The following is a 23,384-nucleotide window of genomic DNA, read 5'->3' as shown; positions in this document are numbered from 1 at the left end:
CATTCATTTAATTACTCGTAGACACCAATAAAAGTTGGATCAGGCTAATGCAAACCTTTTGAGGTCAGCAGCTCTGTTGTTCTACATACCTGGGGCATATACTGCAAATATTAGTGATCTAGCCCAAATTACTAAAGTTCAAAGTTTCCATCTTCTTTCTGATGTCTCTTTGGTGCCTCTGAAATTATGCCTGCAGAGTATTCTGGTAATTCTTTTTTGATAACTTCAGTCATTTTTTTGATGCTTGTAGATTTTTTTTTTTTTAAATCTTACTCTGTGTCTCCTCTTTATCACTGAAGTTGCACATTGATTGTTCAGCTGGAATTTCAGAAAGACCAAGGTTTCTACGTAAGATCTGTGTACTTCGTTCTCAGGGCTGTGACCTGTCTCTTGTATGTGAAATGTGTATTGGGAGAACTCCGTACCCTCAATTTGCTGATGGACTCGTTGCTCTTTAAAACCAAGTAATTTACAGTCCAGTGGTAGCTAAATTGTTAATATGTTAAGGCTTGGGATGCTGCTGAAAATAGGTAAGATAATTTTGCAATTAAGGGTGACGTGCTCAAAGTCCTGGCCCTGCCAGAAGCAAACGATGCTGTTCACGTACACACGTGTGCTCCCCCACAGCACTTGTACAGCATTTATGCCGACTCCATGGGCTTGGTAATTGTAATGACACTTTCGGCAATATTAAAAAGCTTTACTCACAAAAGGACTTCCTTAGACAGCACGAAACTGGGCATTCCCCTCCTTTCTCATTTCCATTTCCAGTTCGAGCTCTGCTGTAGTGGTGAGAACGTGCCTAGGTCCTTGCATTATGTGAAGTTTCTTCGGTGGATCAGAAAGCTTAGTTCTGACAGCAAATTGTTGAGGGTATCGTGCATAAATCAGGTATTTGCTAATTAAACGTTTACAAGGCAGCATGCTGGTATGCGGGCAGTTTCTTAACCTGATGGTACCTGATGCTGTTTCTGAGAGCTGCTGATCCCCGTGCTGAAAGCATTGCTGTATCCTGCTTAGTGAAGAGCTTTGGGTGCTGCATTTAAAAGAATTTAGGACATAAAGTAGCTGGCAGGCACTGACTGGCAGTGGTAATGCTCAGCTGTTCCAGTTTGTTCTGATTTATATGGAAAATGAAACTGCTCGTACAGACCTCGCTCACCCCTGCTGCAGATGTGTGTAAGATTAATTGGTGCATTTCTCTCCATACTGTATATGCACAAGCAGTCTAGCCCCTGGCCAAAGGAAAGCTGAGTTAATGAGCATTTTTAATGAACGGTGACTTGTGACTTTTGATGGGGGGTTGGAAGCGGGCTTTAATAATAGTGCTATTGCTTTTATAAAAGGCACAGAACTCCCCATGATAGCCTTTATTCAGACTTGCAGTGTTTGTACTAATAATTTTTTAAGTGTAGTTTTCTGGATCAGACTCTTTATTACCTGATCCACTTAAATCCACATTAGCTCAATTATCTTTTTTTTTTCTTACTCACTTTCAAATAAGGGGCTTTATTCTCAAAGGTGGTCTGTGCAGTAGGAGTTTTTTAGATTAATATGCACATATTTTTTCCTTTAGAAACCGATCACTATAGGACTTCCAATTTCAGTATTTTTCTTTGAATTCCAGCCTGCATCACGGGAGAGGCTATACCTGAAAATTGTCATCCACGCAGGGCATTTCTCACCGACTCAGTATTGATACGCTCTCCTTCCTCCCAGTGACTCCAGTATAAACCTGACCACTCAGCTGGGATACTTGAGGCAAGACTTGTTTGGGCAGTGTCCGCAGCCGCTGTTGGACATAGCGACAGTGCCGCAAGGCCGGGGAGAAAAAGGGTGATTTTTCATGATAGTGCTGCAAAGTCAAGGTGAAAGGTGCTTCTTGGAGGGCTTTTGTTGGGGGGGGGGGACAAAAGAGAGAGGAGCAGGTTGGGACTGGATATGGGGTCATCAGCTAAATCAAGTCCTTTCTAGGGGTGAGGGCTCTCTCTAAAGCCTGTAGAGAAACTGCTGCAACTGAGATTTTTATGCAGAAGATGGGCACAGCTGTTTTTCGCTTGTCCCAGTGCGGATGCTCTCATTAGGATACGAATCCTGAAGGCCTGTTTGTATTTTGTTTAATGTTAATGAAAATTTAACCGTAGGCAGTTTTAAAAGCAGTGGGTTTTAAAGCCTTAATGTGAAATGCATTTAAAAGATGTTACCTTAGTGCTGAGGTGAGGCAGAGAAATATATCTCATTTCATGATAAAAACGGTTCCAGCGGTGAGTCGCGCACAGGAGTGTGACCAGATGAATTGGTTGCCGCGGGATTAGCAGGAGTGTGAACTTGCAGCTCACCAATTTATTGGGGTAATTGCTCATATGCGGAGCTTTACCTTACAGTAAACGTGAAATAATGACTTTTCAACAAAAGTATTCTGCCTCGCATTTACCATTAGGTAGCTTTGTGGAGCTCATCCCATTGTTTTCTTAATGTGGCTTGTTCATCTGCCAACCGCCTCATCGTTTTATGACCCGATCCAGAATTCTTGCACTTGCACACAAATGATGAGTGTATTCTAATACCAGCATTTTCTTCTGGTCTATTCTAGCTGGTTTTCCATTCACTTAGTTACCAGACCTAATTGTTCTTTACTGGTTTGTAGGATATTTGGATGGGATATTCAGACTCTTGCTCACCCCATAATGTCTTTCTTCCTTTTCCTAATTTTTAGCTGCCTTTAATAATTACAGTCACTGAATCTTGCCTATGGAATTATGAGCAAAGCGCATTTTAGGCAGCACATTGGGGCACTCAGAAGTACATCACCTTCAGGCCTAAGTAGAATGGCTGAGTTAGTCCGTAGTAAAAGGAGCATAATCTTAGTTGTATGCAAAATGGACGCTGCTTGAAATGGTGGCTGGTTTCAGAAGATCCTGTCCAAGGGTTTGAAAAGATGGTTTGCTGTTTGGTAGGATGCCAAACTTGATGCTGCTCGTCATCTAAGTTTATCTGAGGGGTTATTTTCTCTTGTCAGAGGAATAAATTCTCCCAGATTTGAGATTACAGATGTGTTGTAACTGATAGCTGCAGCCTGTTCGAACACTGATATTTTAGCTGCTTTCTAAGCTTCCATCGCAGTTCCCATATAACAAAAAACAGATGCTTGGGTAAAAGAATATTTGGTGTATCTGTTTAGTGTTTATATTTACCATATAATTTGCTGATATGCCTATGGAAATGTAAACCAAGCTGGGAAATTTTTATGGTAAATGTGCCTTAAAGTATCAACTTAATTTTTCATCTGAAAAAAAAAGCTTTATGTGACAATGGCTGTAAGTGTAACATAAACCATAACACAGACAGGTGTGGGTCCCTTTGTCTGTTGTTGATGGTTCTTCTCTGATTCATGGTGAGTTGGAAGGGTCATCTCTTGGGGAGGAAACAGAACTTAATGAGCGTGGGTAAAAATAAAGGTTGGGAGTTCGTGAAGGCCTTGGCCATTGAGGCGAGGTAGTACTGGAAAATGCCATTCGGAGGCTCTTCTCTCTGTTAGGAGCGTAGCAGCTCGCTCAGAAGGACAGAGAGAAGCCATCTGCCTGCAGCAGCAGGTACAGGGTTATGAACAGAGAGGATGTTTTGGTTAATATCAAATGGACATTTCCTTTGATTAAGAGAAAGGGTGAAACGTGCTGGTGTTTCGACAGCGCAGGGAGCGAGAGTATAACCGGTGCTGTGGTATGTGCTGTGCTAGGGATGCAAGGCAACCTGCTTGTGAAGCTTCTTATTTCACAAAAGGTATTTTTGAGATTTCTGTAATTATCCTTTCTTTTGGTATCCATCCAATTTTCCATTTTCTGACCCTTACTTCCTGAAAGTGAGTGCTCTTAGAGCAGTGCTGCTCTCCCTCACCTGGGAGGCCTGGAAGTTGCAGGATGCAAAGAGAAACGGATGGCTGGTACTCATGTATTCAGGAGTCCTTTGGAGGCAATTTGCTTAAAAGAATCAGAGGTGGATTTTCAAGAGGAAGGGCTGTTGGCCTGGGAACATCAAGCTCCTTGCTGGAACATTAGATTTCCTTGGGTCAGAGGGTCAGACGTGGGGCTGGGGTGCTCTTGGGCTCTGGAGGAGCTGGCTGCCGTGTTTCCCATCCTTTCAGCACAGCAGCAGGTGGTGTGGGAATGCTGAAAAATTTAGCAAAAAGGATGGGTGTTTTTTTCCAGTAAACTGTTTGCAAGGTGGTGGTGAAATCAAGCAAAAGCAAAATCGGATTGTCAAAACTGCAAGCCACAATTTTAAGATGATAAAATCACTTCTAAAGTTGTAGTCCCATAGGAGTTAAGCAGCAGAGCTGTGGTAGGGGAACAGCCCAACTCTCTGTTTGGAATATGATTATAGTGAGAGAGGCACAAGCGTTTCCCTAGATTTCTGAAGTTCTTTCCAGAAGCAGTTCAAGCTTGTGGGCAAGGTAGGTATCTGGTAATTGAAGTAAGTGAGACCACACCCCTGGTCTGTGTCTGGGGAGTAGCATGTTTTTAATCTTGTGAGGTAATCACATAGTTTTGCTGTGTGATACAAGGATGCTGTCCTTAGCAAGGTGCCACACTGAAAATTCAGCTGAAGAAATAATTGCAAGCCATAAAATAATGCACATGTAGCCTCCTTCCATTTGCTGAACTTGGACTGGCAAGGGCTTCCTAATGGACAGAAAGACACTCAAAGTGCTTTCGGATGTCAGCATCTAGAAGAGAACTCAGGTGTAAATGGAGGCTTGAGCTGAAGTGCTTCCTATGTGTATTGGGTTTGGAGGCAAGGTTTTGGGAGCAGGGAGGGCTGCAGGGGTGGCTTCTGTGAGATGCTGCTTGGAGCCTCCCCTATATGCGATAGAGCCAATGCCAGCTGGCTCCAAGCTGGATCCGCTGCTGGCCAAGGCTGAGCCCGTCAGCGATGGTGGTAGCACCTCTGGGATAACGTGTTTAAGAAGGGGGGAAAAAAACTGCACAACTGCAGCCGAAGAGAGGAGTGAGAATATGTGAGAGAAACAACTCTGCAGAGACCCAAGGGCAGTGAAGAAGGAGGGAAGGAGGTGCTCCAGGCACTGGAGCAGAGACTTCCCTGCAGCCCGTTGTGAGAAGGCAGCTGTGCCCTGCACCCAGGGAGGTCACCGGGGGAGCAGAGACCCACCTGCAGCCCGTGGGGGACCCCACGCTGGAGCAGGGGATGCCCGAAGGAGGCTGTGACCCCGGGGGAAGCCCACGCTGGAGCAGGCTCCTGGCAGGACCTGTGGAGAGAGGAGCCCACGCTGGGGCAGGTTCGCTGGCAGGACTGGTGACCCCGCGGGGGACCCACGCTGGAGCAGCCTGTGCCTGAGGGACTGCACCCCGCGGCAGGGACCCACGCTGGAGCAGTTTGGGAAGAGCTGCAGCCCGTGGGAAGGACTCATGTTGGAGAAGTTCATGGAGGACTGTCTCCTGTGGGAGGGACCCCACGCTGGAGCAGGGGAAGAGTGTGAGGAGTCCTCCCCCTGAGGAGGAAGGAGCAGCAGAGACAATGGGTGATGAACTGACCGAACCCCCATTCCCCATCCGCCTGCGCCGCTGGCGGGGAGGAGGGAGAGAAAATTGGGAGTGAAGTTGAGCCTGGTAAGAAGGGAGCAATGAGGGGAAGGTGTTTTTAAAATTTGGTTTTATTTCTCATTATCCTACTCTTGATTTTGACTGGTAATAAATTAAACTAATTTTCCCCAAGTCGAGTCTGTTTTGCCCGTGACGGTAACTGGTGAGTGATCTCTCCTTGCCCTTATCTCGACCCACGAGCCTTTTGTTGTGTTTTCCCCTCCCTGTCCAGCTGAGGAGGGGAGCGATAGCGTGGCTTTGGTGGGCGCCTGGCATCCAGCCTGGGTCAGCCCTCCAGAGTGTCGTTCCCACCTCAGCATTACCTAGGTTTAATGTTTAATTCATAACTTTCTGATTTTGAATTACACAGTAAAGACACTGAGAATGGCTTGAAGAGCCATGGGGAGGCAGCCTTAAATTAAGAGAATAGAAACTAGCCCACTACAACAAGCCATAAGAAATATTTCCAGCTGGAGACAATCCGATGTTCATAGCGTGTTCCCTGTTTTTGTCCAACTGTAAACACACTCTAATGAAAACACTGGTTTCATTTTGCTCCCCCAGGCAGGTCTTACCTTAAGCTGAACTAGGGGTTGTGTTGGTCACCAGGTAATAAAGGGAATGAGGTATCTGGTACACCATCCGCTGGTCTGGGAAGATGAAGTTCTTGCCTCTTGATTCCTTGGAGATTTTCTACCCTTGTTGTGCAACTGTCTTGCCCTGGGGTTGATCCCTTGCTTACCAGAATTGGTATTGACGAATTTCCTTTCTCCACAGGGGACACTACACAGAAAATGAGATCTGCACAGTATCCTACCCCAGCAGAATTGGATGCTTATGCTAAGAAGGTCGCCAACAATCCACTGACTATAAAAATTTTTCCAAACAGTGTCAAGGTTCCCCAGAGGAAACACATACGCCGTACTGTGAACGGACTTGATACTTCAGGCCAGAGGTACAGTCCCTACCCGTCTCAGGCCACCACGAAAACAGGCCTCCTGGCGATAGTCAAATCTCCAGCAAAAGGAATTATCAAAGACTTTGACGGGACACGCACGCGTCTGCTGCCGGAAGCGATGATGAATCCCCCTTCCACCCCGTACGTTGCACCTAGCACTTTAACCCACCCCCAGGCGCTTGCTCGCCAGCAGGCTCTCCAGCATGCACAGACTTTGCCGCACCCCCAGAGTATACCGCAGCCACAGACTTTGCAGCACCCTCAGGGTATACCACAGCCACAAAGCTTACCGCACCCTCAGGGGATACCGCAGCCGCAGACGCTGCCGCACCCTCAGAATATGCAGCAGCCGCAGGGCTTGCAGCATCCTCAGACCATGGCACACCAGACTCTGCAGCACCCCCCGAATCCTTTGCTGCAGCCAGGTTTACATGGAAGCAGAAAGATGCCGGATGCAGATGCGCCGCCGAATGTGACCGTGTCTACCTCAACCATTCCCCTCTCTATGGCTGCCACCCTGCAGCAGAACCAGCCACCGGACCTGAGCAGCATTGTGCACCAGATTAACCAGTTCTGCCAGGCCAGAGCTGGCATTAGCACTACCTCAGTCTGTGAGGGACAGATTGCAAACCCCAGCCCTATAAGTCGCAACCTGCTTATCAATGCAAGTACCAGGGTATCTACTCACAATGTCCCTACACCCATGCCTTCCTGTGTAGTAAACCCTGTAGATCATGCTGCTGCTGCTATTCCTCCTGCCTCTGTTAATGTGCCCATGGTGAATATTAACAGGGTGCCGCCCGCCTACCAGAACGAAATCAAATCGGTTGCGTGGAACCAGCACCAGCTTGCACATCTGCAGCAAATGTGTGGGGATGCTGCTGGGCCTGCTGGACTCGCAGGGAAGCACCCTCAGAGAGAGATCGCAGGGCAGAGTTTTCCTGGCAAAACTTCAAACTACCCTCAAGAACTGTGCATGGGCCAGTCGTTCAGCTTGAAGCCCCCGATCGAGAAGCCTACGCCTTCTCCACCTGTGAACGGGTTGCAGGGACCCTTGCCATACACCAATGGGCACTATTTCCAGCCCATCTGGAATAACATTCTGCCCACACCCAACAGTGACAGCTCTGGGTCCCAGGACCTCGCCATGCCTTTCCACGGGGGACAGCCAGCAGGAGCGCCGCTAGATTGTGCAGGGGGAACTCATTACAGAGCTGGAGCTGGCCCATCCAGCCAGAATAATGTGATGCAGACCATGGATTACCTAAGCGGGGACTTCCAGCAGTCCTGCTTCAGAGATCAGAGCATGGCCGTGTTGGGAAAAGTCCATCGGCCTCCCATGAACCGAGCACCTGAACCAACCGATAGTCGAAATCTTCATATTCAACACCCAGGGTATAGATAGGCTGCAGTCACTTTCACAGACAAAAATTATAGGTTTAGTCTTAATTTTAATTAATAAGCAAGGCATTTTTAACTTGCAAACTTGTGTGATCATTATAGTAACCATTGGAAGAAGATATACTGTATATTTAAAAGCTTTGCTTACATGTTATCTATCTCCTTTATGCATCAAATATTTAACATGCCTTTTGTGTCAAAGAATTTCATTACACTACTTCACGCCACAGCTGTTTCCTCACCGCAGAATCCCCTTTGTGCAGCTTTTGCCTTCTGCTTAGTAGCTACTTGCTGGACTGATGTTGAGTTGCTGCAGGGTCTCGCAGTTGCATCTGTTCGCCAGCTCCGTCAAGAGCGAGGTTGCGTAGCTGCTTAAATTTCCATCTCAATTTCCTCTGAAGATTAAGAGCAACAGAATTTGTCAGGAAGCAGGGCTTATTTTCAACTCGAAAGCCCATTTCATTAATGCATTAAACATTGACCATTTGCACTGTCTAGAGGCCTATTTAATTGAAAAAGAAGCCTACATTTGAAAAGAGCTAGCTAGGGGTATGTATTTAGGCATTAATATAGGAAGAAGCTTTTCAGCTGTTTCTTGCCGAGACACCCGCGTTTATCGTTTAGACTTTGTCCAAAGTCAAAAGTCTCTGGCAGATTTTTCTGACACTTTTTTTTTTTTGCAGACAGGGTATGGAGGAGGGGGGAATGGCGGTTTTAGGACGTAGGCAGCATAGCTGCCATAGGTAGCTGCCTTTTTTCTGCATCATATGTCCCTTCCCCGCTCCCCTTTCACCAGTGTAAGAGCTAACTTTGTCTGAACCCCTCGCTGCTAGGAGTCTGGCCGTCCTGATGTGAAGGGAATCCAGACCCACTGACAACTCCAAAAAGGGTTCAGCCGCTTCTCCGGTAGCTAGAATTAATTTCAGGGTGAGGAGGTGTAACTCGAGCTCGTCTCCGGTGCAGTGAGCGGGCGCGCGGGGCGGCGGGGCTCGGTCCCCTTGCGGCAGCGGTACCGCTGGGACGGGGGACGGTTGATCTGAAGCGAAGCTCCGCTCACGAGCCACTGTGGGACCCACGGTCCCGTATTCCTCTCTGTCAAAACGCCACAGCAGATCTAATGGAACCATTCTCCTCTCTGGGAATTAGCGAAGCTATTTATAACACCCCTTTTTCCCAGGGTCTCGGTGCCTAACTCCTTCTGTCCCTTTCCCACGTCACTTCCAGCAGCTAGTCGAGTCAGTGACCGTAGGACACTAACTGTTGGGTAACCTCAGCATCTTGTTCTCCTCAGTGTACCGAAACATACCTTTCCTTTCTAACAGCCGAATTTGTTGTAAGTAGAAAATTTCTCATCTCTGTTAATGAGACTAATACTTGAACATAATGATCACAATCAAGTTTGGAAATTAAAAAAAAAAAAAAGAAAATAAAAAAAAATAAATGCATTGATTCTTTATATGTACACTGGCTAAAAATATTGCTCTACACTGTAACTTTTAAGTGTAATATTTCTGTATGAATGTCGCCTGGTAGTGTGGGTTTGAGTAGCATTGTGTATGGGTGAACCCACTGGCCTCTGCCATCCACTGGCCTCCCTCACAGCCCTTTGAAAAACAAAGCCTTAAGTATTTGCTCCTTGAACTTTCCTTAACGAGCATGGTTTAAAATCTTAAGACATCATACAAAATTTAAAAAAAAAAAAATAACAAGTTTTGAAGTGACGTCATAGTTGGCTAGAGATTCTTAAAAGTTTTTCGTAAATGGAAAAATTAGAAAACATTTATTTGTATTTTTTTAATTTAGACGTGTAGTCCTGGGCTGTAACAAATATTTAGGTTTCAAAGCTTAGCAGAGTACGTTTTCTGACTCCTTGCGTAAGTTAGTACACTTATGTCATTATTTAAATTCTTTTAAGTGTACTATAAACCGTTCTTTAGTGGTAACTCTTTAGCAAAGTTAAGCAATTTGACTAAAGACGGATTAAATTATGTGTTGGCTTGTGTTGCCTTATATTTAAAAAGGAAAAATTGCCTGATTGTGTTATGCCAAATGATAGCAACATGAAGTCCTAATTTATTGTTTATAATCGTATTCCTGCAGTCTTTGTGAAAACTGGTAAATATACATCTATGAAAGAACTAAAATCCTGAGGCTTTTCATGCAATATTTTTCTGAATACATTCTATTGGAAGCCAAGGTTCGAGTCTGAAGCTGCTTCCCTTACAGTCTCCCTGCCGTCGTCCCTGTCCTACTCCCCCCAGTCAATCTAGGGCTGTGCTATGACTTTAACCTTTCCTGCCGAGTTAGTTACTGTAAGGTGTTCTGCTACCTGAATACGTACCTTTTTACTAAATAAAATATTGGCATCTCCTCTGTTCAGTAGCCTGCTGCAAATCTCAACCCAGACTGTTATTAAAAGTTCGTTTTTTTCCTCCCGCTCGTCTCCCGAGAGAGAGACGGAGCAGAGCCCCGTGTCGTGGTGTCTGTGGAAGCGGCTCCGCCGCCGGGGAGGTGTTGGCGCCTGGGTTGTGCTGGGGGTTGTTCTGCACGGGCAGGCGCAGGTAGAGCCACGCGACCTCCGGGGCTTTGCCCTGGCGCAGCAGGACTGGGAAGCAAAAACACTCCCAAGATTCATCCAGGCGGGACTTTGCTTGAAAAATAGGAATCATTTTACTATTAAAATACACTGAAATAGTTTCTTTTGTTCTAGCAGTGAGATTTTTCTTTAAACCAACCCTTCCCGCTTCTGCAGCAGCCTGTTGCTGACGGGCTCTCCTTCCTTCTCCTTCCCCACTCCATCTTCTCTAAGAGAGCCTCAAACGCTGACCTGCCTCGCTCCCAGCACACCCTGAATCCCGGCATGGGGAGCCAGACGAGGCACTGTCCCTCACCAGGGTGACGAAGGGACGAGCAGATGAGGTGGTCGGGTGCGTGGCAGGAGGTGTGCTCTCCTGGAAACCTTGGTCCATGCACAGTTCTTACTTCACGCTCTGCCCGGTGCAGAAATACAAGTAGCCTAAAGGCCAGGGACACACCTTCCCCCTGGGCAGTCCCCGGGACCCCGATGCAGATGGTCGCCTGCCTTTGGGCTGCACATCGCAGCGCTTGGCTTGTCTTTCTGTCTGTCTTTTCGTCCGTGGGTCAGTGGCTCCCTGACCTCTGGCTCCAGCACCAGGCTCCTCTTCCGCTGATGGATCCTGGGTACTTGCAGATGACGGTTCTGCTCCTTGAGGAAGGAGTAAGGTGTTTTCAGATGTTTTCCCGAACTATTTGCGCTGCCTCATCAGTGCTGAAGTCTGTCCCCTTTACAGTGCCACGCTGATTTAGCAGAATATCGTTATTCTAATGGCTCCTGGCAGCTCCCTTGCCAGCTGGAGGTGGACGTGAGCTAGATCCTAGGAGGGATAAACATGAAAGTAGTGTAAACCCTTCCACGAGGAAGCTTCCATCTCTGACGTGTCTTGTCTTTCGAGCAGAAGCTTTGAAGCTGTTAATTCGCAAGCCCAGTTTGTTACAGCCCAAAGTTAACGTTTTATAAAGCCACTTGTGAATTTTCTTTAAGCTTACGATGTGAGAGATGTCTCCGTGGGACCCAGCCACTCCCGTAGAAACCAAACAGAAATGTTTGCTGGGACTCACTGGGGAGAGAACTCAGAATTGCTGCTGTATTTCATTAAACCACAGACTGATTATAAACACTGCTGCTTATGTGCTACGGGTATGAACTAGGATTTTTTTAAGGTTTTTTTTTTTTTTTGTCTGCAGGAAAAATAAAAAAAAAGAGAGACCTGGTCCCTCTGCCCCTTCTGCTGGTTTTATGCAGCGCGAGTGCGTGGGGCTTGCGTGGCCGTGGCCAGCAGCACAGGGAGCCGTGGGTGGCATGGGGTGGGTGCTTGTCCCAGAGGGAATTTGGGGAAGGCTCTCCGTGGGTTTCTGGGGTACAAATGCGTCAGGCACAGCCTGGCTGCCCTGCTCCACTTAGAGCACTGAGAAGGTCTGGGAAAACAGAAGAGGTACAAAATCCCAGAGCCAGAAAGGTGCTGAAATAATTATTAAAAAAAGGAGGAGGAGTTGAGGAGGTGGTTTAAGTCCTGTCAAGGTGGACTCAGATTTTAAAGGTCTGCTTTCCCTGGCCGGGAGGGAAATGTGGGGAGACGTAGGGCTGCTGCAAAAGCTGGACCTAGAAGCTCTGCTCTTCAAAGTGCTGACCTAATAGCGTGTGTCATGAACACAGAGTTTTTCTTATTAACACAGTACAAAATTTTAAAGGGGTTTTGTAACATTCATAGACCCCTTCTGGAAGGTAGGAGCTGTGAGGGTTTCCTCCCCTTTCCAGTGGTCATATCTAATTTAAGCTGCATGCTTTCATCTCTAAGAATGACACAACAACTCAAAAGCTGCCTCCTCTGCATGTGCTGCGAACATCTGAGTGTCAAAACCCCTCTGATGGCAAACTAATACCTTTCTCTTTCCAGTGTTCCCCAGATACTAAGAAACATATTTGATTCCTGCATGCTTTTCCAGGAATTCGGGCTAAACCAGGCAGCTTAGCCCAGCTAAGCTTAGCTGGGAAGAGCTCTGTTTACCCACAGGCACTGCTGCGTCCCGGCTCCAGCATCCAGACACACCATTCCGAGAGCAGCCGCTGCGTCCATCGGCCCCGGGGAGATGGAGCTTCAGGATCCTCCTCTGACTCGGCATCGCTGGAGCTCCTTCGGTACCTGGTTTCTTCACCTGTTCCCCCTGACAGGAGGAATCCCTTCTGCAAAGCTTCTTCAGGAGACTTTTACATCATCTTTGCAGCCAGTTAGACCTGTTTACTGGAGCGAAGATCTGGAGTGATAATGAGCCAGCGGAGACTTTGGCGTGAGCAGCTGCTGCCACCACCGAGGAGTCACCTGCAGCCGCAGCTAACTAAGCTGAAAGGTTCTGGCAGATGGCAGAGTAAGATCCAACCTTTTAAAACTCCTTTAGGGCCAAATAGGGTTTTCATACAAAAATTTAATTGCCTTTTCCCCCTGCACTGAGCTCGCCGTACCCTGGTAGCTGGTGGGAGGATGCAAGCGCCGAGTTTGACCCAAGGTCGGCAACGCGCTGAGTTGTTCTCTGCTGAAAACCAGCACCACATCATCTTCATGATGGAGGCTGTTCGGAGAGGAGCAGCTGCTGCAGGTGCTGCAAAAAAATCAGAGCTGAAAAAAAGTCCTGCTCGATGTGGGGCTCCTGGAGGGTCCACGGGGGTGGAGGAGCCAAGAGAACGGGGCACGTAGAAGTCTTGGCTGGGGGGGAGCTCGTGTCGGACATCCTCTAGGAACAGCCACCTCTTGGCTACTCTTCCGATGCTCAACAAGGCCAAACTGCAATAAAATTACTGGAGTATTTTATCTAATTAAAGTTAATTTCAAGGCAATTTGGTACAAACTGATAATTCAGCTGGGATGGCTGCTAGCCTCAGAGATGTGCTACAATCGCAGTGGTGAAATCACACCAAGATTTAAATGGTCCCGCTGTAAAAACCCTCTCCTTCTCCCCCCTCAACCCCCTCGGTCCCGGGGAGGCAAAGGGCTGGGGAGGGAGGGGAGCCTGGCTGGGTTTTTAATAAAGGATGTGCAAAGCAAATTTGTCTTGCATTTCTCTCCTGATGAGATATTAATGTCTGGTTTAGCCGTCTTGGCTAAGAAGCGTCAGTAAATCAGCACAAACCAGGGCTCTGCGTGAGCAGTAGATGAAGTGGTTTCGCCAAAAACATTCTCCCCGTCTACATCCCAAAGGTTTTGTGAGGTGTTAAAAGGATTTGGTGTTTAGTTAGATAAGGGCGTCGCCGATGGGGTTGTGGTCTTCAAGAAGCAAAGGTCCAGCCCCCGCTGATGTATAGGGCATTTAATAATGCTTTCCTCTCTGGCAGCACGTGAGATGCCCGGCCAGTGGCCAGGCTGTGCTGGCCCCACGGAGCAGGGAGAAAGCTGGCCTGTTCTGGGCCTTCAGAATAAATCTTCAAACCAACAAGTTTCCAGGAAGTTTATTTTTAAACTAAACATTTGAGGCTAAATTTAGTAGCAAATCGATTTTTCTCCCTCTCCCCCATGAATATTAAGAGCATCTCCTCCTCCCGCTTCGCAACCCAGATCTTGCAGGGGATTTGCTCCCCCATTTGATGCGAGGACGTGAAGGTTAAGAGGTGCTTGACGAGCCGGCTGACATTTCCAGCCAGCCACCGCACGGAGACGTGTGCGCCGTGGCTCCGGTTGCAACGTGCCCGGGTAAGTGGAGCTGGTTGTGTGGCGCAGGGTGCGTCCGTGCTGGCGGCGCTGGGAGCTACTGGAGAGCGGCACCTGATGGCACATTTCACATTTGTGCTTGGAGAGGGGAAAAGGAAAAAAAAAAAAAAACAAAAAAACAAACCCCAAGCAGGGGAAACAGGGTTGTAAATAGGTCCCTTGGTGGGGGATGAGGCAGTGCAGGGTCGCAGCCGCTGGCTCCCGGGTTTGTTTTTCCCTCTCAGCTCCCAGCACGGCTTCCCGGCGCTGGGCTTTCAGTGAGCACAGCCAGGAGCTGCCGCACAGGCTTTCACCAGCATCGCTTCACCACAACAGCTGAAGCTTTTAGTTCATAAATAATCTATGGATTGGGTTTTTGTTGGGTTTTTTTAAGGTAACTGGTGTGCAGCAAGAGGCTGACAATATTCTGCTGTATGGCCTGGCTATAGGAACAGGACAGTTCCTCTGTGTGTGTGTGTGCACACACCTGAAAATATATAAGTAAAATTTATATAATAAATATAAAATATAAAACCAGGACAGTTCCTATACAGAGAGAATGTGTGTGTGTGTGTGTATACATACATGCATGCACATAAAAATATATAAATAAAACATATGTGATAAGCATCAAATATAAAAATATGAACATAAAATACATGTAAATAAAATGTATGCAGGGCAGGCGTTGGCTGATGCCTTTTCCCTTATCTAGCTCAGGCCACATCAGTCCTAACCAGGCAAAAAAACAGGTTAAGCCTCTTTAGGAGGAAAAAAAAGTAAGAAAGGGGGAAAAATGTGTTGTAGAACAGCAGGGTTTGGCAGTAGCCAACTCTGTCTGTGGCTGGAGCAGCCGCTGGGCTCGTGAAACCCCACTGGCCCCATCCTGGGGCCCGGAGCAGCCCCCCCACTCCGAGCGGGGCTCTGGTGTGGGCCAGCTCCAGGCAGCGGGGTGGGGTGGCACTGGGCAGCAGTGCAGCCTGATACTGGGCACCAGAATGGGCTGGCATCGACTACCAGTTTGGGCTGGCACTGGGCACCAGTACAGGCTGATGCTGCGCTGGCATTGGCCACCCGTTTGGGCTGGCACCGAGTACCGGTATGGACTTGCATTTCAGTCCAGCGCAGGGCTGGCATCAAGCACCAGTATGGACTGACACTGGGCACCAGTATGGGCAAGAACTGGGCACCAGTGTAGACTTGCATTTGGCTCCAGTATAGGAATGGCACTAGACACCAGTACGGGCTTACACTGGGCAGCGGTATAGGCTACCAGTGGGCACCAGTACAGGCTGGCACTGGTCACCAGTGTGGGCAGCAGGTTCGCCCCATCAGCTGGGGCTGGCATTCAGCACCAGTATAGGCTGGCACTGGACACCAGTACAGGCTGGCATTGGGCCTCAGAACAGGCTGGCACTGGGCACCAGAATGAGAGGGCATCAAGCACCAGTACGGACTTGCATTTGGCTCCAGTGTAGGGCTGGCACTGGGCACCAGTACAGGCTGGGCACCAGAATGGGCTGGCATCAGCCACCAGTTTAGGCAGGCACTGGGCACCAGTATGGACTTGCGTTTGGCTCCAGTGTAGGAATGGTACCGGGCTCCAGTACAGGCTTACGCTGGGCAGCGGTATGGGCTAGCAGTGGGCACCAGTATGGGCAAGAACTGGTCACCAGTACAGGCTGGCCCTGGTCACCAGCATGGGCAGGAGGCTCGCCCCATTCCCCAGGGCCAGCTGGTGCCACCCCCAGCCCCAGGGATGTGCCACAAGCCCGGGCAGTGCTGGGACGCACCCAGGGGGATGTTCCAGGGGGGGAATGGGGTATGGGGACACCCTGGCAGCACTGCCCCCCCCCCAGCCCGGCATGGGCTACGGGGTGCAGCTAATTAGGGGCTAATTGTGTTAAACTGGGGCAGCACTAATGCAATTGTGGGATTAGGCTGCAGAGATGGCAACCCCCCTCCCCCCCCCACTGCTGCCGGGGTGATTTGGGGGGACACACACACCTACGGCATGATCCAGTGAGGGGCCCCCCCAAACTGCCTCGGTGCCCCTCCTGCCCCCAGCCCTTGCCCACCCACCAGCATCTGCTCTGAATCTCAGCCCCTCCCCCCCCCCCGGGGCTGTAATTATCCCAGTGCTAACGAGGGGCCTGGTGGGGTAGGGGGGAGCTGCACCCCAGGTTGGTGACACCCCCCAACACATCCCCGCTGCCGGCGATAACTGAATTAACCATCTCCATCTGAGCCCATCTGCTGCTGGGATGTGGGTCAGGGATTACCCCCACCTCCGTGCCCCCCCAGCCCATCCCAGGCTCTCCCTGTCCCCAGCACCCACGGCTGCACTGTGAGCACCCTCAATGCCAGCAGGCGTTGGGGACAGGGGCCCCCCCAACCCTGCCCAGGCGCAGGAAGGACGTTCAGGCGGCCATAATAAATACAAGAAAAGTTTATTGAAAAAAAAGAGGCAGGGAGGGGGCAGCGGGCCCCAGCCTGGGGTAATAAATAACAACCGTGCTCCCGGGGGGCACCAGCTTACAAAATATGGCTCTGGGCAGCGGGGTCCTGTGGGGTCCCCAGCAAGGCTGGCGGGGGCTGCTGGGCACCCCAGTGAGGGTCTTGGGGGGCCCAGCCCCCCGGCACCCCCAGGCACCTGAGAGGGGCTGCCCTGGGGGGGCAGCTGGGGCTGCAGCAGGGTCCCAGCCCCAGGAGGGACGTGGGGGAGCAGCCCCATCCCTGCCTACCTGAGAGCTGCCGGCTGCGGCCACGGCGGCGTCCCCGAGCTGGGGGCACCAGCTGCGGGCAGGGGCTCAGCACCACCTCGGGCACCCCTGGGTGGGCGCTCGGCTCATGTCCTGTCCCCCCCGGGGCACGGGGCTCAGGCCAGGATCTTCTGGGGGATCTCCACAGAGGCTTTGATGAAGATGGCGTTGTCCCTCACGTAGTTCCGCTTCTTGATGTCCTCGTGGGAGATGAACTTGGGGTAGCCGAAGCCCAGGGTGCTCTCATCCAGGGAGCTGCGCGAGGCTCCCGGCTTCTGGAAGTTTTTCCAGTTGGGATCGGGGTGGAAGGTCTCGGTGATGTGCTGGGGCTTGGAGAGCGAAGGGTCGCTCTGGTCCAGCAAGGAGAAGGTGACGCGGTAGGAGAAGGGCCACTCCAGCAGGTTGTCGTACTCGCCCGGCAGCACGCGGATGTAGACGGAGAGGTGGCTGCTCTCCCCGCTCCCGTTGCCGTTGAGGAAAGCCGAGACCTGGAGCTTGTAGCCGTACTTGTGGGTGTAGAAAGGGGGGCTGAAGAACTCGTAGTTGCTGCGGGCTTTGGCTTCCTGCAGCTTGCGGGCGTAGTCAGCGATTTTCCAGATGAGGGTCCCGTCGCTGCTCACCGACAGCTCCTCCACGTCCCGTCGCAGCTCCAGGATCTCCTGCCGCTGCCGGCTGACCAGGGCGCACACCATGCCCAGGTGGGCCTTGGTGGTCTCCTCCAGGTGCCGGCCCATGGCCAGCTTGGGGCACTGCGGGGACAGCGGGGCCGTCAGCGGCGGGGTGCCGGGGGCACAGGACAGCGTGGGGACGTGGGGCGGGACAGGAGAGAAGGATGCCATGGGGATGTCATGGAGATGTCGTTGGAGCATGGGGGTACTGGAGCAGGGTGGCACAGGGACACCTGGTTGGGATGGCACGGGGACACCTGGGCCGCCAAGTGACACAGGGGTGAGGCAGGACAAGGACAGGGACACTACAGAAGCCACACGGATGGGAACAGAGCAGAACAGGGACACCACAGGGGATGGGACAGATGTCAGGGCAGGAGAGGTGTGGGGATGCTGTGGGGCACAGGTACACCACAGCAGGGATCTCACAAGGATGCCAGGGCGGGACGGGCAAGGGGACACTGTCACGGGGCTGGGGACACACTCACGCGGTGCTTGCAGCCGGCTTCCTTGAAGGGGCACAGCAGCATGGCAGTGTTGCAGCTCTCCTTGAGGTGGGTGGGCACGTCCTCCCGGGCGATGCTGGGCGTCCCACACTGGTTGGGGCAGGGCACGGGGTACCGGGGACACTGGTACTGGTGGTTCTGGGGACAGAGAGTGGCTGTCAGCCGGGGCTGGGAGCCGGTGGGGTGAAGCCCCCGTGGGCACTGTCTCACCTGGATGGTGTCAAAGACGAACTCCTTGGCGCAGTAGGTGCAGGGCTGGGTGCGCTTGGGGCACTCGGCCAGGGTGTGCTGGGACAGCAGGCGCCGCATCATGCGGGCCCCGCACTTGTTCTCGCAGTAGACGCTCTCCTGGGGACACGTGCCCTGGTGGCCCTGGGGACAGCAGCAGCATCGTCACCCTCCGGCTGCCCTCACTGCCCAGCCCTGCCAAGGGATGGGGCCATGCGGTGCCCCCCGTGGCCAGGCTGTGCCCACCGTGGTGTCCCCCACGGTGTTCCCCCAGGGTGCCCTGTAGCTCACCTAGGTCCCCACACTGCATCCCCCAACCTGACTACACCCCCCATGACACCCCTGCCAGCTGCGTCCCCCGCAGTGTCACCCCCACAGCCATGCCCCCTGGCACGGTGCCGCTGCCCACCTCGAAGGCCTCCCCGGTGAAGTCACTGGCGCAGAACTCGCACTTGACCCTGCGCTTGGGGCAGCCGTGCTGGACGTGCTCGGGCAGGTCGCGGCGGCTCAGCTTGGTGCTGCACCGGTTGGGGCAGGGGATGACATTGAAGCCGCAGGTGCCAAGATGGGCCTGGGGGGCACAGGGATGGTGACGAGGGGCGGGGGGAGTCACAGGGCACAGCCTTGGCCCCCACCTCATCCTGCTGGACCTTACCTGGAGGTGCTTGATGAGCCCGCTCCAGCGGCAGCCCTCCTCGCTGTGGATGCAGCGGATGGCCAGGCTCAGCACCTGCGCCTCCAGCTCTGGGTCGGGGTAGATCTGGGGAGGCAGCGCCAGGGCATCAGCAGCCCGTGCCAGGCTGCGGGGGCACACGGACCCCCCACCCCAGCCTGGCCGGGAGCCGCAGGCACGCTGCCCGGGGCTGGATCCCCCCCGCCAGCACACGAACAAGCGCCCTTTGTCGGGAGCGGGTTTCCGTTGCGGCACAAAGGGCTCTTGCTTCCGCACGGGCGTCCGTGCCAGGCCGGCGCGGCTGTGCCAGGCGGGTGTGCGGAGCACGGGGCTGGCCCCTTGGCGGGGGGCACAGGTGACGGGGACGTCCCCTCAGAGTGGGGTGCCTCGTCCACGTGCCAGGCTCACCTTGGCATAGTCCAGGGGCAGCTGGTCCTCCGGGCACTTGAAAACGCCTTCACTGCAAGACAAAGAGAGGGGTCAGGATCACTCGGGGCTGCGGAACGGTGTGTCACCGGTGACACAGCCACCATGTCCCACAGGGTCCCCACCATCCCACCCCAGGACGTCGGCGCTGCCCCTCCGCCGCTGAGCGCTCATCCCATGCCAAATCCAGCCGCGGTCCTTGGGGAACCACAGCTCTAATCCCGCTCCATCTGTCTGAGCTGGGAAATGCCCCCGCCAGACACCCCCCTCCGGGCAGCCCCCCCTCCCCGCCGCCCCGAGCCGGGCACAGAGGCCACAGTCCCCGGGGGCCTGGGCCAGCCGCTGCGAGCGTGGCACCATCTGGAGCCCCAGCAGCTCCCTCGCCCGCCCCAGCCCCCCCGGGATTAAGGCAGGGTGCCGGCGGCTGGCCCAGAGCGGTGTCGGTGGGGGCCACGGGTGCCCGCAGCCCCAGGTGCTGGGGCCCAGGGGAGGTGTGTGTGGGAGGGGGGGGCAACAGCTGGGCGCCAGATGTGCAGCCGGACGTGCAGCCCCGGGGTTCCTGCTCCACAGGAAACAGCCCCACCAGCCACCGCGGTGAGCCGGGATGGGGGACAGGCAGCTGCCCTGGAGGGGTCCCCATCCCGCTGGGCCCCCAGGATGGGGTGCTCCTCCCGAGAGCCATCCCCAACCTGCAGAAGGGGGACAGATGGAACAAAACAGGCAGCCTGGTCGGTGACATGGCTGGCCAGGAGCCACCGCCACCCCTGGTCCCCACAACACTGTGCCTGGGGACAGATGAGGGTGGCACCCCACACACTGTCCCTGGTGGACACTGGGGGTGGGAGGCCATGGGTGCCGACACACAGCAGGGACACGCTGGGACCCCAGGGCTCTGGTGTCCCCGAGGTGGCTCCGGACAAGGCTGCGAGGTCGCCCTGCCCACCCATCTCATCACCACGCACCCTTGGCAGGCACTGGTGTGGCCAAGCACATGTGAGATGGCGCGACGGAGCCAGCGAAGCCGCCTGGCACGTGCTGGCCTGGGGTACCCGGGCATGACGTGGTGACGTCCCCCTGCAGCCACCATCCCTGTGCTGGGGGAGCGGGGGGCAAGCAACCCCCAGGAAAACCAGCCCAGTGTGTGACCCCCGTGGGGCACGGCCACATCCAGCCCTGCCACGTGTCCTGTCTGTTTGCAGCGGGTGTTTCTGTGGGAGTCACCAGGCACCCGCCGAGATAAGCTGCTCCCGGTCAGGGCTGGGCACCCAGCCCTTTCCGGGGAGCCCACGGCTGGCATCGCCCCACGGCTGGCATCGCCCTGCCACTGTTCCAGGGGCTGCCGGCCCTGCCTGCACCCCGTGCTCAGTGTTGGGGTGCCGGGGCTGGTGGGGAAGCAGGATGGTGACCCAAAGCCAGCGCCTAATCCCCAACAAAGCCTCCCCATTCCTCACGCTTCGGCGGGCAGGGAATGTGCTGAGGCAGCGCCCGGGGGGGACCGTCCTTGCCTCTGACCTTCGCGGCATGTCAGGGCGCAGCGAGGTGATGGGGTGGGGGAGCCCCAACATTCCCCGGCACACCCCCCACCCCACCCCGGCACCACGGTGGGGCTGGATGGCTCAGCCCGTGAGCTCCCCAAACCTGATCCAGTGCAAACGCGGGGGGCTCGATGGGGGGGATCCCTGCGTCCGGCCACCCCAGTTAGAGCCGGCGGGGGGGGGTGGGGGGGGTGCGGGAGGGGAGCGGAGGCGCTGCCTGGCACGGGCCCCGGGGAACGCCCGGTTTCGTAGAAACCGGCCGGTGGCGGCGGGGCCGCGGGGCCCCCGGCCCGAGCAAAGGTCGCCTCGGCCGGGCGAGGCGCAGCCGGAGGCGGCAACGGAAACCGGGGCCCGGGGTGACGCTTTGCACCGCCGCAGGGCCGGGGGGTGGGGGGCACGGACACCCCCTTGCCGCGGGACCCCCGGCCAACAACCGGGCAGCACCGGCCCCGGGACCTCCCGGGTGCCTGGGCCGGGGCTGCCAAACCGGGGGGTCGAGCGTGGGAAGGGCCCCGTCCCCTCGCTCCCAGCGAGCACACGCGGTCGGGTCGCGCTCACCCGTGGGCGCGGGGGTACGGGGGTGGCCGGACACCCCCCCCACACACACACTCTCTCCTCGGTCGCTCCCTCCGGTGGGGCGTAGGGCAGGAAGGGGTTAAGCACAAATCTTTGCAAGCGCTCGAAACTCGCCGCTTCGGGCTTCACCCGGCCTTCCTCTTCCTCCTCCTCCTCCTCCTCACCGAGAGGGGCCACGGGCCGCTGCACCCGCGGGGCGGCTGTCACGGGCTGGGCCCGCCCCGCACCCCCTCCCCGGCCCGGGGCATCCCCGGGACACCCCGCACCCCCTCCCCGGGACACCCCGGCGTGCAGGCCGGCCCCGCACCCGGGGAGGGGGGGGGTGAAAGCACCCGCTGCCCCCCGGGGGTGCGAAGCTCCGGATCGGGGCGGGAGGGGGGGGGGGTGTGTGTGACCGGGACGCTCCATAGGGGTAAAGGGGTGCGCGGCGTGACGTCACGGCGGGGCGGGCGTGACGTCACGGCGGGGCTCACCTGAGGAACTCCTGCAGGCAAGTGTCACAGAAGCGGTGGCCGCAGGTGGAGACGCGGACGGGCTCCCGCATGGGCTTCCCGCAGAGCGGGCACAGCACCCGCCGCCGCGGCCGCTCCAGCAGCTTGTAGTCGTAGCCCGGCATCCCGCCGCCCCGCTCGCCTCCTCCTCCTCCCTCCTCCTCCTCCTCCTCCTCCTCCGCGCCCCGCTCGGCTCCTCCGCGCTCCGCGCCCGGCTCCGCCCGGGAGGTCGGACGGGGCGGTGGAACCGGCCTGACACCGCCCCGCGCCCGGGGCCCGGCCCCGACACCGCCTCCCGGCCGGGCTCCGCCTCCCCCCCCCCGACCTTCCCCGCCGCGCCCGCACCGGCGGCTGGAGTGGCCCCAGCAGCCCGGGGGCTCGGGGAGCAGCGTCTGGGGCACGGCCCCTCCGGGGGGGGCTTGGGACCCACCGCACTGGGGACAGTCACCCCAGGAGTCTGGGGAGCATCACATCAGGCACAGCCACCCCGGGGGCTTGTGCAGAGCCCCCCTCGCCTGGCAGCAGGCTCCCCCGGCCCCCGGGGTTGGGCTCTGGGGTGGGGGCACGCATCATGCTCTCCTTGCTGCCCCTGTGTCCCCCCCTCGGCAGTGCCGGCTCAGCCCGGGGTGCCCCGGGGGTACCACAGTCCTGCACACAGCCCAGAGCCGCGGCTGTGCCCCCTTGGGGGGGGGACACAGCTCCCACACCCGCTTCTGCCTCAGCGAGTGACCCGTGCCCCAGCCACCACCCACAGCAGGGTCCGAGCTGGGTGACGGTGGGGCAGGACACGGAGGGTCTGCCCTGAGACACCCCCCACGCCACAGGCACGGCGAGGGGACACATATTCCTATGGCTTCATCTCGCTGGGAGCTCCTGCCCCAGGCTGCAGCCAACAGCAGCTCTCCAGCCCGTGGTTTCTAACCAGAGCTTGGAGCAGGGAGAATAAAAGCAAATCTGTCTGGCTCCAGCCCCCACTTCACTCTTTGAGAAACCAGAGCAGCATATGGGAGTATTTGCCCCTTTCCCTGGAGATGGAGACGAGCAGATGACAGGCTGTGAGCATGTGTTAGTCCCACCAACGCACGCTCCAGCCAGCTTCCCATTAAGGGCGGCAGTTGCACCAGACCCAAATGTTAGCAGTTTTCAATTAGCAAATGGCAGAGGAGAGGGATTCCTGGGGGACACGCTAAGCAAGTCAAGCTCTATCACTTGTCACTCAAGGAGCTCACGTTACCCGTCTCCCCGAGAGGATCTGCTTAAAATAAAATCCTCCAGCAGCCCGGGGCGGGGAAGGCAGGCAGCCTGC

General features: G+C 54.8%; 2 protein-coding genes across 15 annotated transcripts in view; one reads left to right on the top strand and one right to left on the bottom strand.

Moving 5' to 3' along the window:
- The window catches only part of FAM222B (family with sequence similarity 222 member B), a 40,846-nt gene extending 28,230 nt beyond the window's left edge, over positions 1–12,616 (top strand). For 11 of the 14 annotated variants that reach the window (XM_074890056.1, XM_074890051.1, XM_074890050.1 and 8 more), the window contains one exon: positions 6,375–8,017. In XM_074890056.1, the coding sequence (XP_074746157.1) occupies positions 6,392–7,960 (1,569 nt within the window). In that variant the 5' untranslated portion in view covers positions 6,375–6,391 and the 3' untranslated portion in view covers positions 7,961–8,017. Of the gene's footprint in view, positions 1–1,923; positions 5,625–6,374; positions 8,018–12,431 lie in introns of those variants that run through there. The other 3 variants (XM_074890057.1, XR_012631640.1, XR_012631639.1) reach the window with 3 other exon arrangements.
- A 4,032-nt stretch (positions 12,617–16,648) lies between these two features.
- On the bottom strand, positions 16,649–22,228 carry TRAF4 (TNF receptor associated factor 4). The gene is made up of 7 exons (XM_074890065.1): positions 22,061–22,228; positions 19,459–19,510; positions 19,033–19,137; positions 18,787–18,948; positions 18,360–18,521; positions 18,132–18,287; positions 16,649–17,724 (listed from the first exon to the last, which is right to left on the bottom strand). Exons 1-7 carry the CDS (start codon positions 22,201–22,203, stop codon positions 17,092–17,094), a joined length of 1,413 nt encoding a protein of 470 aa, XP_074746166.1. The 5' UTR covers positions 22,204–22,228; the 3' UTR covers positions 16,649–17,091.
- Between the last annotated feature and the right edge of the window lie 1,156 nt (positions 22,229–23,384).

Source organism: Strix uralensis, chromosome 20 (assembly GCF_047716275.1).
Source record: "Strix uralensis isolate ZFMK-TIS-50842 chromosome 20, bStrUra1, whole genome shotgun sequence".
Taxonomy (NCBI): Eukaryota; Metazoa; Chordata; class Aves; order Strigiformes; family Strigidae; genus Strix; species Strix uralensis.
This window is presented reverse-complemented; position numbering and strand designations above follow the sequence as displayed.